Below are 14,678 nucleotides of genomic sequence, written 5' to 3' on the forward strand. Positions count from 1 at the left end.
GCGGCGCGGCCCGAGGCGCGCGTCTGTATACGCCTGGCCGTCGGCGCGGCGGGTCGGCTCTGCGGCCTAGACTGCTGGCGTAGCTCACCATGTTGTCCCGGGCAGCGCGCAGGTGAGGCGCCCGGGCCGCATGGCGCAGCGGGGACGGGTCACGGCCCGGAGGGCGAAGGGGCACGGGCGGCCGCCTCCACCAGCCCCGCTCCGTGCGTGCCCGCGCCGGCGCGGCGGGTCCCGGGCATCTTCGGGGCCCCGGCGCCGTGGGGACGCGGCGGGCGGCCCTGCCTCAGGGCAGGTGTCCCCTGAGCGCGTCCCGGTGCTGCCGCGGCGCCGGGCTGCCGCGTTGGTTTAAAGCTTCAGCGAATGTGGAGGGCGAGCGAGCAAGCGGTAGAAAGGCCCAGATGGCGCTGGGTCTGCGTAGACGCCTGAGCGAATCGGTCTGCGTCTGCTCTCTTTCCAGCACGAGCCGGACGCTGGTGCCAGCGCTGGGGTCGCTGGCTTCCAGACAGAAGCACAGCCTCCCCGATTTGCCGTACGATTATGGCGCCCTGGAGCCTCACATCAACGCCCAGATCATGCAGCTGCACCACAGCAAGCACCACGCGACCTACGTGAACAACCTGAATGCCATCGAGGAGAAGTATCTAGAGGCGCTGGAGAAGGGTAGGTGCCAGGCTGCCTGCCGGTGAGAAACCACAGGGAAAGGGGACAGCGAGGCGCGGCCCCGGTAACCAGTCCCTTCCGTTCAGGAGAGCGGCTCCTCCGCGTGTTCTGGAATTGACGGGGGGTCAGAATTCACAAGGAATGCAGTCATTTTGTGGGAAACTGAAACAGGCCTGTGTGTATCTACTAATACTTAGAATTCAGTATTATGATATAATATGGACTTACACTCCCCCCCCCCCCCCAAAGAGCTTAGTTGACAAAACCAGTAAGGAGCGTGTGGACTTTGTGGCTGGGGGCGTGTGTGTACGAGAATCTGTGTTTTAATGTCTCTGTACAAAATCGTATTACACTTTTCAGCCTACTAATTAGTGGCTTGCACGAGAAGAATAATTGACGGTATGTATTGCTTAATAAGCTGCCCAGTTAAAAGATGTAGTTTTTCCAAGTTTATTGACTTTAGGTCCTCTGAAATTTGAGTAAATTTCGGACCGTGACATCTTGTTGACGGGGGGCATCTAGTGGGAAAATGTAGTATTTCAGCCTGATTGCATGAGGTAATTGGCTAAACAAAAACAAGAGGAAGTTGCCACATTCTGGAAGATTTGTGACGGGAACCATGAGTACGGGGAAAAATTTTGGTGATTTGTACGGGAAAGGGGTTTTAGAAAATAACAAATTCGGGGAAGATGTGGTAATGATGACAAGGTGGGGAATATCCCAGTTGTGAAATTATTTCCTGCATGATAACACCTGACAACTTGAACCTTTCTCTTCAATATTTTAAAAACAACTTAATTTCAGTCCTTATCTTGTGCAATCACACCTTTACTTGTTTTCATGAAAGTTACTGAAAACAAAAAAAAAAGCTATACATTATGTTGTATTATGTTGACTATAAATTAATAAGTACCTACAAAGTTTTCTTTTATTTAAAAAATTATATATTTTAAAGACTGTTGAAGAATTAAATTTTCATGTTTGAAAATTTGGGGCAAAAGTATTAAGTGACATAAACATCATCAATCTCATTAAAAGTAGGTAAATACTTTTCAAACAAAAGTATTTAACTTGTACTTAACAGGAAAAAAATTGAATTGAAACCAAGGAAAATGTTGAACTTAATAGTATTTTTAAAAGCAAATTGTAAAGCCCCGCACATTTCTATTTATTACTACTATTTTTTATTTTTTTAAAGATTTTATTTGTTTATTTGACAGAGACATAGAGAGCACAAGTAGGCAGAGCGGCAGGGAGAGGGAGAAGCAGGCTCTCTCTGGACCAGGGAGCCCGACGCGGGGCTGGATCCCAGGGCCCTGGGATCATGACCTGAGCCGAAGGCAGACACTTAACCACCTGAGCCACCCAGAAGCCCCAGTTACTACTTTTTTTTTTTTTTTTAAGCTCTATACCCAATGTGGGGCTCGAACTCATAACCCCAAGATTGAGTCGTATGCTCTACCAACTGAGCCAGCCAGGCACCCCCCAAATTTATATTAAAGTTTATTTATTTATTCAGTTTATTTATTTGAGAGAGAGAGAGCACAAGCAGGGAGGAGGAGCGGAGGAAGAGGGAGAAGCAGACCTCCTGCCGAGCAGGGAGCCCACCAAGCAGCTTGATCCCAGGACCCTGGGATCTCCCCCCGAGCTGAAGGCAGACGCTTAACCGACTGAGCCACCCAGGCACCCCTGTATTAAAATTTAAAAATGATGAAGTAGCTCAGTCGGTTAAGCATCTGCCTTTGGCTCGGGTCATGATCCCAGGCTCCTGGGATCTAGTCCTGCATCGGGCTCCTTGCTCAGTGGGGAGCCTGCTTCTTCCTCTGCCTGCCGCTCCCCCTGCTTGTGCGCATGCTCTCTCTCTGACAAATAAATAAATCTTTTTTTTAAAGATTTTATTTATTTATTTGACAGAGAGACAGCGAGAGAGGGAACACAAGCAGGGGGAGTGGGAGAGAGAGAAGCAGGCTTCCCGCAGAGCAGGGAGCCCGATGTGGGGCTCCATCCCAGGACCCTGGGACCATGACCTGAGCTGAAGACAGACGCTTAACGACTGAGCCACCCAGGCGCCCCTAAATAAATAAAATCTTAAAAAAAAAAAATGATGAAGTAAATTTTAAGAGATTGAGATTATTAAGCTGGTTTTCAATAGCATGTTTCTTTCCCATTAGAAAAATTTAGTTACTGTTGATTTATTAAAAAACAACATAAAACCTACATTTATTTTTAGGGTGATTTTCCTAGAATAATTTCTAAGAGGGACACTGATCTATAACAAAATTATATTGTGAACATAATAACAACAAGAAATTGGCATCTTAAAACAACTCTACAAGATGATCTGTGTATTCTGAGATCACTTGGCCCTTTCCTCCTCTCTGAGGTATGCCCTAAGAACAGATTAGAGAACTTCTTCTATTATGTAAACTCCCTAAGCACAGAGCTCTCAGTGGTTCTTTGTGTCTTCCACTTTGTCTCTTAGTATCTTGTGAATAATAAACACTTGGGATTTAATTGAACAAGGGAATTGCCATTTTCCCTAATAGTTAATCTTAGCTTCTTAAAGGCATGGAAAAGAATATTTTGCCTACTTATTTAGCAAGGTAGAAAAAAAGTCTTCCAATGTGATTTTTTTTTTTTAAGTGTAGATATCAGAGAATTAGTTTTGTTTTTTTCATAAAAACTACATTTAATGTATTCAGTTATCTAGTCAATCAAACATTTATTGAGTGCTTGGTATGTAGGAGGCAATATATCGGCCCCTGGGACACAGCAGTGCACGGAAGTCCTTGTTATTATCGGAGCTTTTGTTCTAGTGGGGAGACAGATGGACAAGTAAATATGTAGTAGTATGCCAGGGCTGTAAGTCCTATCAGGAAAAACAAGTTGGGGAAGTGGTGAAAATTGCCCATTTTATATTGTGGTTTGAGAAGGCTTCACTGATGAGGTTGCCATGCCCGTGGAGACACGAAGGAGAAATGTGGGAATGAGCCACGAGGCTATCTTCAGCAAGAGTATTCCATTCCAGTCCAGGCAACAGCTAAGGTTAGGAACAGTTAGGGTTAGGAAACCCTAAACTGGGAGCAGGCTGAGCTTCTCTTGGAAGTGCAAGGAGGCCAGTGTGGCTGGAGCTGGGCCAGCGAGGAAATGCACAGGGTCAGATGACCTGCATCTTTGAAGGTGGTTGTAGGAACTTGGGGTTCACTCTGAGTGAGAGGAGCAGCCTTTGGAGGGCTTTGACTAGAGGAGTGCCACGATCAGTGTGGGGTGCAGAGGAGCCCTCTGGCCAGTGTTGAGAACAGACTGTAGAGGGCACGTGTGGAAGCAGGAGACCAGTATGGGATATGGTGGCACAGATGCAGGTAGGTGATGCTGCTTGTCTGCACCAGAAGCAGGAAGAAGGGACTGGATTCTGGATCTTTTTAACGGTAGAGCTGGCTTTGCCAGTGGGTATGTTGGTGAGTTGAACGTGGTGTGAGGGGAAAGGAGTAAGAAATGACCAAGTCCTCAAAAATGTTCTGAGAAAGCAGCTGGGCTGGGGAAGGCCGTTGGAGGGTAAGTTTGGGATTGGAAATCTGGAGTTGAGTCTTGAATATGCTGAATATTTTGTTGATGTAACATTGAACAATTTCCCAATGGAATAGTTGTCTATCTAGAAAATGAGAGCTGAAAATCTACCTTTTTTTTTAAAAAACTTACATTTATTTTTAGTAATCTCTACCCCCACTGTGGGGCTTGAACTCACCACCTTGAGACCAAGAGTTGTATGCTCTACTGACTGGGCCAACCAGGCGCCCCTGAAAATTTACCATTTAGTACAGTTTATGGAACCACACATACCCGCATTTCACTGTTTTCTATCTTTGTTCTCATTGTTGCTGAAATCTTTTTTCTTTTTCTTTTCTTTTCTTTTCTTTACTTATTTGACAGAGATAGAGGGAGGGCACAAACAGGGGGAGTGGCAGGCAGAGGGAGAGGGAGAAGCAGGCTGCCCGCTGAGCAGGGAGCCCAGTGCGGGGCTCAATCCCAGGACCCTGAGATCATGACCTGAGCTGAAGGCAGACGCTTAACTGACTGAGCCATGCAGGTGCCCCTGCTGAAATCTTTAATATCCAAGAAAACTTTGAGTTCTTTGAAGCTCAGGAAAGAATTTTCTGCATGCTTTGCACCCCCTGCTGGGACACTCATTGAGTTGTTCAGAATGTTATTAATTGAATTGAAAATCCACTGGGACAAATAATTTTTTAAGATAATCTTTTGTTGTTTGTTGTTGTTGTTCGAAATTGTGGAATTTTAGGACCGATAGGGATGTTATAGATAAGCTAGTCTAATTATCTGACGTTTTACAAAGAAAATGGTGTATAGAATGTTTGAAAAGTAAGAATTTTAAAAAGTATGTTTGCCTCTTTACAGGTGACATTACAACTCAGGTAGCTCTTCAGCCTGGGCTCAAATTCAATGGCGGAGGCCATATCAATCATTCCATCTTCTGGACAAACCTGAGCCCTAAGGGTGGTGGAGAACCCAAAGGTTGGTAGATACTGGTATAGTCTTAGCTACATTTTGTGCACAATAGGAATGACGGTTGCTTTTCTTATGTTAATTCTGAGATATCATAGTGGCATATTTTTCATAGCAAGGAGTACAACAAAGTTGTAACTTTGAAAGGGACATGTGTAGGAATGGAGAGTACATTCAGGGAGTTACGTCATCAGCTTTTATACACATACAGTGTCAGATACGGTGTCAACTTCTGGTTGAAATGTACTGTACATTAGAACAAGACTGGTAAATGGTTTTTAGAAAAGTTGAGCAGCCTGGGGGTGGGTAAGATACTTAATCATTCTGTATCTACTTTCTTCATCTGTATGATACAGGGACAGTAATAGAGCTGTTTTGAAAATTAAATAAGTTATCAAACATAAAATGCCCAGAATAGTGCCTTTTGCTATTATTTTCCTGCTCTTCCTAACTGATAAAAAGTTAGTTGTCCCAGAAAATTAGGTTTTCCAGGACACCTGGAGGGTAAATGAGGGGACTACAGAGCTAATGGTCTTGTTCACTCTGGCTGGTTTACTTGACTTCCTGTGTCTCTCTTGGAGGCCCAGAGGACTTTAATTACCCTCCTCATCCCAGGGAAGGTATGGGGCATAAGTAGAGCTCTCCCTGTCTCTGGGCTTCTGGCATGTACCTTAAGTTTCTGTGGGTTTATTTGTTTTTAATTGTTTTGTAGAAGGCATCTTAGGCACTTGTAATAAGCAATTTCATTTGGAAGTAAAGATGAATGGGAGAGTAAATTTGAGAAGCTGGGCATTTCTTTTTATGAGTTAGGTCTGCAGACAGTGACTTAATACTTCTGAGGTTTTGGGATTTAGTAGAATGTCAGATGTGCCCATTTTCAGCCAACAGGTCTTGGTTCTCTGACACTTTGGGTTATCTATACCACTTTATTATTTGTGCTTATAATAGATAATTACTATCTATTATAATAGATAATCAGAGAAGTGATATTTTGGCCTACTTGATTTGGTTGATGTGCTCAATCTAGAATTATATGTTACATTGCTACAGAATAAAAGGACTATAGCTCTTACAGTGTACCCTTTGTTCAGTAATAAAAGACAAAAATCACTCTTTTTAAAATTACATAATTGTGATAGGAAAGATCTAGGCTGCCTTGGGGAAGAACCAAATAACAACCATAAAATTTTATTCCCAAATTGAGACAGAATAGGTAGGGTAGAAGTCAAAGTAAAATTTTCTGTTGAAGGGAAACAAGAAAGGTAACGGAAAATATCATTTCTTTTCTGATGGAAATAGCACAGTGAGGGAAGAAATCCCTCTAACATGGTTCAGTAACAAACCCGTGAATTACAATTGTGAGACCTTATGATGCTAGTGTCAAGGCAGGAGTAATGTGGTGCTGTCTAGGCTCACTGGGTTATATCATGTCTTCCGATGTTGTCTAGCTATATCTTGTGCCTTATGACAGGCATATTTTAATATATGTAATAAAATTGTTTATTGTTACAGTCTGTTCACTTATGCATGTTGTTGGATTTTTTTTAAAATAGGGGAATTGCTGGAAGCCATCAAACGTGATTTTGGTTCCTTCGACAAATTTAAGGAGAAGTTGACCACTGTATCCATTGGCGTCCAAGGCTCAGGTTGGGGTTGGCTTGGTTTCAGTAAGGAACAGGGACGCTTGCAGATTGCTGCTTGTTTTAACCAGGATCCCCTGCAAGGAACAACAGGTTAGGTTTGAAAATTGTTTCACATTCATTAGTGGGAGATGGTTCACTGTAAAGCATTTACCTTGGAATAAGGAACAAGAGCAGCAATTAAACCGATTAAACCTATCGTGAGCATGTCCTAATGTGAGTAGATCTTAACAGCTGATAATACCCTGAGTCTTGTATAAGCAAAAATGCTTTAAAAGCCCTTGATGTTTTTGCAAAATTAGCACATGTAATTTTACAGATACATTAACAAAACATGTTTTGAACATAAACCCTGCTTCATTTGACAGAGAATGCGTATCAGCTTACATAATTACATGCACTGAAATTAGATAAACACCACGCAGGAGGAAAAGACCTGGAAGCCGAGTCTGACCTCAGGCCTTGGGCCCTCAGCCTGTCTGCTTGAGCACCTGTGGTCAGAATGGCACTAGAGCTCAGATTTCCAGACTTCTGCCTTTTTGGGGGGTTTTGGTTTTGGTATAGGAAAATATTTGGCTTAGAAGCTCCAGGCTGGGGACACCAAATCCTTTTCCATGTTGAGCCAGATTGAATCAGAATGTCTTTAGGAAATAGTCACAAGGCATCCAGCAGTTAGTGGGAACTTTGATCCTCAATGTAACAGACCTGTGGTGACGTCTTAACGTCAATTATCTGTAGTTCTCAGCCATGTTTTCTGCCTCAACACATGCCCGCAGACTTGCTTACGTGCCTCATTTCCCTGGATATATTCAGATTTAGCGAGGCTCTAAATGGCTCTTTTGGGAAAGTGAAATGCTGGAGAATGTTCAGAGAGTCGGGTCTACCTTTGAAGGTGCCTTACAGACAAGGCTGTGATTTCCAGGTGAGCCATGGCCACACCTGCTTCTCTTCCACTTGAGGAAAGCCCATTGGAATGAAAATCCATAAAAGTCACGGCAGTTTACAGAGGGGAAAAATCATTTATAAACTTTGTTACCTTAATTATTCATAATACATGATTAGTGACCTACCTCCCCACTGCTCAAGACCTACTGGTTGGTACTTGTTTTCCTAAAGGAGAGCTTGTCATTTAGTTTGAGAGTTTTTGAAAATGAGTGTTGTGTAAGTAATTCCTTCTTTACACTATTTAATTTCTGAGGACAGTGTCTCTTTTTCTTTGGTCCTGTTCAGTTTTCCTTGTTAACTTATTCTTTCTGTTAGTGTCTCATAAATGTTCTGTATTCTCTGAGACTAACATTATTAGCCTTAGGAGCAGAGCGGGTTCTCCTAAAACTCCCCTGACTGCTTTGGAAGGTCCTCAGCCACCCCCACAAACATGGTACCTTACTGATTGCCCGAGAATTGGCTCATGGATAGCTTTGTTGGTATTTCAAGAACAGCTCTTAAAATACCGTACTTAATTTTCCAAACTCTATTTTAAATTTTTTACTCTTTATCGCATTTTCTTCCAAAGAGCAAAGCTTAAAAACATTTTTATGGGATGTTTATTCTTAGCCGAATTTCCTACTTGTAAAAGAAACTGAAAAATGGATGGGAATGTTGTTAAGGGTAATTTTGTATGCAAAGGATAAAGTTTCAGTGGAGAAGATGCAGTCACGTTTTAGATTGAAATTCATAGTTTTTGCTTTCCCCCCCCCTTCTCTCCAATAGGTCTTATTCCACTACTGGGGATCGATGTGTGGGAGCATGCTTATTACCTTCAGTATAAAAATGTCAGACCGGATTACCTAAAAGCTATTTGGAATGTAATCAACTGGGAGAATGTAACGGAGAGATACATGGCTTGCAAAAAGTAAAACGTGATTATTACATTGAGCAAAATAAGCTTTTCACGACTATTTTTGTAGTAGTGCAGAGTACCGTAGTCTACCAGTAAGCTGCTCTATTGTAGCATTTCTAGCTTTTTCAAGCATTTGATGAACATGATTTAATGCTATGAATTTCTTGTTTCAAATTTTGTTATTGGGCAACTGAAAATAGTAAGTGCTTTGTATGATTTAGTCTTTTGATTGAACATCATTTTCCGAGAGCTGAAACAGCCAGCAGGTTATAATTGCCATCATAAAACCATCGAAAAGATCTCATCCCTGTCCTCTTAGGGCCTCTGGGGAAGCCTTTTGCCCCTTATTGCACTGGTAGAAAACCTGGTCCTTTGCCCAGTTGTTTAATGATAAAAGATTAAATTTGTTTCCCAAGGGAAATGTTCAGTTTTTCTATTGAAAATTGCTCTTTTTGTAAGTAATCTTCTGTCTAGTAGTACTTGATATCACCCATGGGCCTTTAATTATTTTTGGTCACATGTTCCACAGGGTTAACACCATTTTGTCTTTTAAAAAATATCACTTGATTGCCAACTGAGAATTGCTCTGTTATGAAAAGGAAATAGTCGTGCATTTGAATTTTTCTGTTGGGAGAAATAAAAAGACCTACGTGAAAGTTTGTCATCAAACATAGAAGTATGTGTTAGGTACCTGCTCCAAGCGGACAAATCTGGGTCTTGTTGATTAAATGAATGTTGGGAATGAGGCCACAGACTGTTCTGGCCACAGGCGCTTGCCCCACGTTTCCACCCTGTTCACGGGCACACCTCTGCAGAGCGGCAGCCTGGGCCGGGTGCTCTCTTCCCAGATGGCAGGTGGTTGGTTTCTGGATGTGGGCAGTGGCGTGTCCCTGCCCAGGAACACTGCTTTTCAAAGACTTGTTTTTGAGTTATTCCATCATATTTGATCTTCTTTTCTTTTAAAAAAATGCATAGTCACTCTAGAGCTTTATGTTGTATAGTCCTTTAAATAAAGGAAAACGATACCCATAATCCAGTGACGCAGCCTGTCGAATTGTGTTCCTGTTTCGTGCTTGCAGGTGGGACTGTTTAAATGTAGCGGGGAGCCTTTTGTAATTTGGCTTGACGTTGTCATGTCATTTTCCTTATTTTTGGTGGCTGTATAATTTATCAATTGGACACTTCCTAATTTATTTTACAGTTCTGTACTGAATATTTCATTGGTTACTAATTGTTATTTATTCACATAATCCTGTGGTGAGCAACACACATAGATTTTACCTTTTTTGGGAATACTTTTTCTATATAGGTTTTTTTCTTAAGCCTGTTTAGTAACTGGATGTTTTCCCAAGTTAGTATATTATTTTTTCCCCAAGTTTATTCTATTTTTTTTTTTTTTGCATGGAAAAATGGAGTAACTTAGCAGTTTCAATATTGAAGACTGAAGTTTAAAAAAATTAAATTTAAGGCACTTTTCTTTTAGAATTCAATTAGAAAGTACTTAGGCTTTCTGAATTGTCAGCAGCGTTGATGAGAGTAGTGATAACTGTGTATGCTTGTGGATTGAAGACACTTTGGAGACTAGGATTGCCATCCTTCATCTACCACAGTGAAGTGACTTTTATGGAGTGCAAATGAGAGTCATGTACTTACCACTTACATGTATGCATATATACATATACATACACACATATATGTATACGCAAGGCAGTGAACTCTTTAAATGGACCATTTAGAAAAGTAGAACCTTTTTGAAAGATGGCATTTTGAATACAAGTAGTCTGCCAGATCCTGGTTTGTATTGAACTAGCAGGTATGCAGAGATGACTGATTAATACAAAACTTTTTGACTTTTATTAAGCTTTAAGATTTCAAAAAAATTCGATGTTGAAATTTCTATGGCGCTCTATTTTTGCTCTGATTTTATGTTGTGGGAACAAGGGAAAGCACACTGTTTTTCCCTAAGGGTTTTGTTTTTTCCTCCCATCAGATAGATTTTAAGAGACTGAGCTAATTTACAGATAAAACTTTTAATCATCCAGCAGAAAATGAGACTTCCAAGATTTTGTTTAGCTCTGTTTCTCATAATAGAAAAGACAGAAAAGGTAAAAGCCGTTTCTTCTGAAATGAACCAAGCATTCGTTGTTCATCCAAGAGGGATTTTTGTGACCACTCAGCAGTGCCTGCCCTAGTCTTAAATGTCCTTCGAACACCATCACGTGATTAATGCCGCAAGAAAACAGGGCATGAGACAAATGCTGTCTGAAGTAGAATCTGCTGCTTGAACTGTTGTGTAATAAACTTTGATGTTGAGAAATTACAAGTTTTATTGCACACCTCAAATTCATGATCTTAAAATGGGATTTGAGTTTTCTGGTGACTACCTTTAAAAAAGTAACATCAAGACGATAAAATTAAGATTGATGTGTATTGTGAGTCATCTAAAACTAGGTCTAAATACAAATTTTATTTCCTGTTTTAATTTAAGCAGGGGAGCTACTATTTGGGAAAGCCGTTAGGTAAATCTTTTATAAATCAGTTTCTCATTTTCAGTCATACCTAATGATTGTGCAAGCTGATGTCCTGTCTTCTAAGGTACACATCAAACCTGGGATGCATTAAAAATCCTATAAGGTCCTGGATAGTTTTCATTTAATTATTCATTAGAGAAACATTTATTTTCCTATTGTGTGAAGTTTTTTGATTGTTAATAAAAGAATGTCAACTATCAAAAGAGGTCTGCATTATGCATGTGTGTCAAAACAATAATCTTGTAATGCTTTATCATTTTTACTGCTTTTCTGTGGGACAGGGATAATAAATGATAGTTGAAATTTTACTCTTAAAACTCAGAAGGCATATGAAGCCTATTCATATCTGTAGTAACATCTGATAATGTAATAGCATAGTATTTTATATACTAAATTATAAAGTTAGAACATCTTCAAACACTAACCAGACAGAACATTGCCTTGGGGTGCCTGGGATGTTCTGTCGTTTGGGCGTCCGACTCTTGGTTTCAGCTCAGGTCATGATGTCAGGGTCATGCGGTTGAGTACCATGTCAGACTCCGAGCTCAGTGGGGAGCCTGCTTGAGATTCTCCCTCTCCCTCTCCCTTTGCACCTCCCCACTCTCTCTGTTTCAAATAAATGAATAAAATCTTAAAAAAAAAAAAAGAATATTGCCTTAACTATATACAGCACATCTTGTGATAAAAAGCTGTTTACTTTTTTTTTTCCATAAAGTTCTGGGCAGGTGATATTTTATCCACTCATACTGGGAAGTACGAGCTCACCTCATGCATCTTCCCCTGGACTCTTTGTATAACAGTCCTGGAAGGGGGAGTAAGGTGCCCCTGTTTGGTGAGGTCCTGCTGCTTGCTACCCCACGTGTGCTTGTAATGGGAACGGGTGCTGTTCTCAAGACTCTTCTGGAACATATTAAGAAAAATAAGACCTCTCAGTTTAGACTGTGAAAGGGAAAGAGAATGAGCGCTTCCAAGTCCCTGCTTTCTGCTAGTCATTTACCGTCCCCTTGTCGCATTCAGTGCTTCTCTTAACACAGAGGCCATTCTGTGTTTGTCTCGGCCCCCACTAAAACAGGAGCTCCAGGAAGGCCCAGGACAGGAGATTCTTGTTCATTCGTGTCTTTGGTACTGAGCACATCATTTTGGCCCATATTCAAATATTTTTACTAAATGATGTGATTTAATACTGTCCTCATTGTAAATACCTGTATTTGCAAGGCTCAGTTCACTTACCAAGTTCACCTGCCAAAACCCACATGGATGTTTGATGGCAGGACTGCTGTGACTGAAGGCCTTACGCCTGCCCCTCTCCCTGCTGCTGGCCTTCGCGTGGCACAGGAAGAACAGTGAATTTCATGGCAGGCCTGGAGCCCAGGCCTGGTGCTTTCACTCAGCACCTGTGGGATGTGGTCAGCACACCTGTTTCATGTCCTATCCCTTTGATGTAGAATGATAGATTTGGAGAGAGCATCTTAGGTGCCAACTCCCAGCGTTTTATGGATTTATCTGTGTATTGACTAAAATTGTGATAAGTGAATACTGATTACACAAAATGTTTATGTCACAAAGGGCATCCGTCCAACCTGTTCCTTTGAACAAGGTTCTCCAACAATGGAAGTCTTGCTGGTGTTGCTCGTAGCGGCTCCATCTCTCACTGGGGCTCAAGAAGGATGCCAGGGGTGCCTTGGTGGCTCAGCTGGTTAAGCGACTGCCTTCGGCTCAGGTCATGATCCTCGAGTCCCGGGATCGAGTCCCGCATCGGGCTCCCTGCTCAGCAGGGAGTCTGCTTCTCCCTCTGACCCTCTTCCCTCTCGTGCTCTCTATCTCTCATTCTCTCTCTCTCTCAAAAAAAAAAAAAAAAAAATATATATATATATAAAGAAGGATGCCAGGAAGAAGAACAACCGAGTCTTTCAGCTTCTTATCCCCAGCCGCATTGAATCGATATCAAAAGGAGCAGTTCAGTTGGCTAAGCTGTCTCCTGGATACTAACTCATATTAAATTGGACCGTGACTAAATTTGGGCTTTATTCCTTTATTGCCTGGAGCAATCGTGTGATTATCATTGATTTGGAGTATGTTATTTCTTTATTGCCTTATTAAGAGACATTATCTTGTATAATGTCTTGTGAAATTCTCAGTGAGCTCCTGTTAAATTTCTGGCAAAGATTTAAAAAAAAAGGAGAGATCTGGGGGAAATGACCCTGATGGAAAGTAAGGACTATATAATGAACCCTGATACCTACCAGATTTTGAGACTCTACTACAGGTTAGACATTACAATTTTTTATTGAAAAAAAGAGAAAGTGGCTCATAATACCTCGTGTTTTTTCATGGAGAGTAGCATAGCCCAGATTGTGGAGCCTGGCTGCCTGAGTTTACAGCCCAGGTACATCCCTGTTTTTGCGGGTTGCTGTACCGAGAAGCCCTACGTGAGTGAAAAAGCTATAGATGTTTATTTCTATTTCATATAAAGCTCCCAGTGTTTCCCCTAGTCAATTGCTTACTCTATAGTGATTCACATACCCAGGCTTCTACTGTGCCCCACCATCTTCAATATGTAGTGTCCAGGGTTCCTGTACTTGGCATCAAGCTGGCGGAAGTGGAGAGAGTGTGGGGACTTGCTCGTGGGGAGCTTACGGTCTAGCACACACCACTTCCGCTCATATTTCATTGGCTAGAATTTAATCCCATACCAAACTGTAAGGGATACTGGTGTGGTCTTGTCTGCAGGTCACTGGTCTCGGTCAATGTTTCATTCTCGTTGTTAGAACAGCAATTTCCAGAGTCCCAACTCCAAGTGATATACAGTCCTGTCCATTAGATTTGTCTGTGGCCCCTCATGGTCTGGGGACCTATGAACCAAAAAGTCAAGGTGTCTGCCCAACCTTCCCATCCCAACCCAATATAAGTGAAAGTGCATGGACAGATAATGGCAATAAAAAGTCCTGTTCAGAAAAGAGGGAGGAAATAACTCAGCACTCACTGGTCCATGGCAGGCATCATGAAGGGTGAGAGCAGTTTCCTGATTAGACTCCGGTTCTGTTCCCTGTGCTACATTCTCCTGACCCTGGCTCCACCCCCTGGAGGTTCTAATTTGTGCATCCTCCACTGTTCATTTGGAGTAGGTGATGGGCAATTCCCTCTACTGGGAGGATGCATAGCTTTCATGGCCTGGTTTCTGCCAGTGCAAGTTTGGTCTGAAAGTTAGTTTAAAACTCAAACAGTGGAAGACTTTTTAGTTCTGACTCTATTGTTTTCCCTGGCAATACGATTCCCTTAAAAACTTGGTGGGTTTCTAAGCAAAGTGTGCTGCCAGTTCATGTGCCAGTATCCACTTCTAAAATTTTTTACTACATACACCTCTCAAGGATGATTTACATCCTTGCTTGTTCACCCCATCCGTGTAATAGCAGCTACCTTGAGTCAGTTAAAATGATAGGCTCACGTGGGAAGCCCACATCCTTCCATCTTTGCTTTGGGTTGAGT

General features: G+C 41.9%; 1 protein-coding gene across 1 annotated transcript; it reads left to right on the plus strand.

Annotated features, from left to right (window-relative positions):
- On the plus strand, positions 1-9,314 carry SOD2 (superoxide dismutase 2). The gene is made up of 5 exons (XM_021693083.2): positions 1-112; positions 458-660; positions 5,074-5,190; positions 6,735-6,914; positions 8,532-9,314. Exons 1-5 carry the CDS (start codon positions 90-92, stop codon positions 8,675-8,677), a joined length of 669 nt encoding a protein of 222 aa, XP_021548758.2. The 5' UTR covers positions 1-89; the 3' UTR covers positions 8,678-9,314.
- The last annotated feature ends 5,364 nt before the right edge of the window (positions 9,315-14,678 follow it).

The sequence above is a fragment of the Neomonachus schauinslandi genome, chromosome 8, assembly GCF_002201575.2.
Source record: "Neomonachus schauinslandi chromosome 8, ASM220157v2, whole genome shotgun sequence".
Taxonomy (NCBI): domain Eukaryota; kingdom Metazoa; phylum Chordata; class Mammalia; order Carnivora; family Phocidae; genus Neomonachus; species Neomonachus schauinslandi.

What these genes read in the sequence shown, in the direction of transcription:
- SOD2 (XM_021693083.2), top strand. Translation starts at nt 90, where the DNA reads ATGTTGTCCCGGGCAGCGCGCAG. An exon ending in TTGTCCCGGGCAGCGCGCAG is followed by an intron (nt 113 to 457) that starts GTGAGGCGCCCG and finishes CTCTCTTTCCAG; the next exon opens with CACGAGCCGGACGCTGGTGC. An exon ending in TCTAGAGGCGCTGGAGAAGG is followed by an intron (nt 661 to 5,073) that starts GTAGGTGCCAGG and finishes GCCTCTTTACAG; the next exon opens with GTGACATTACAACTCAGGTA.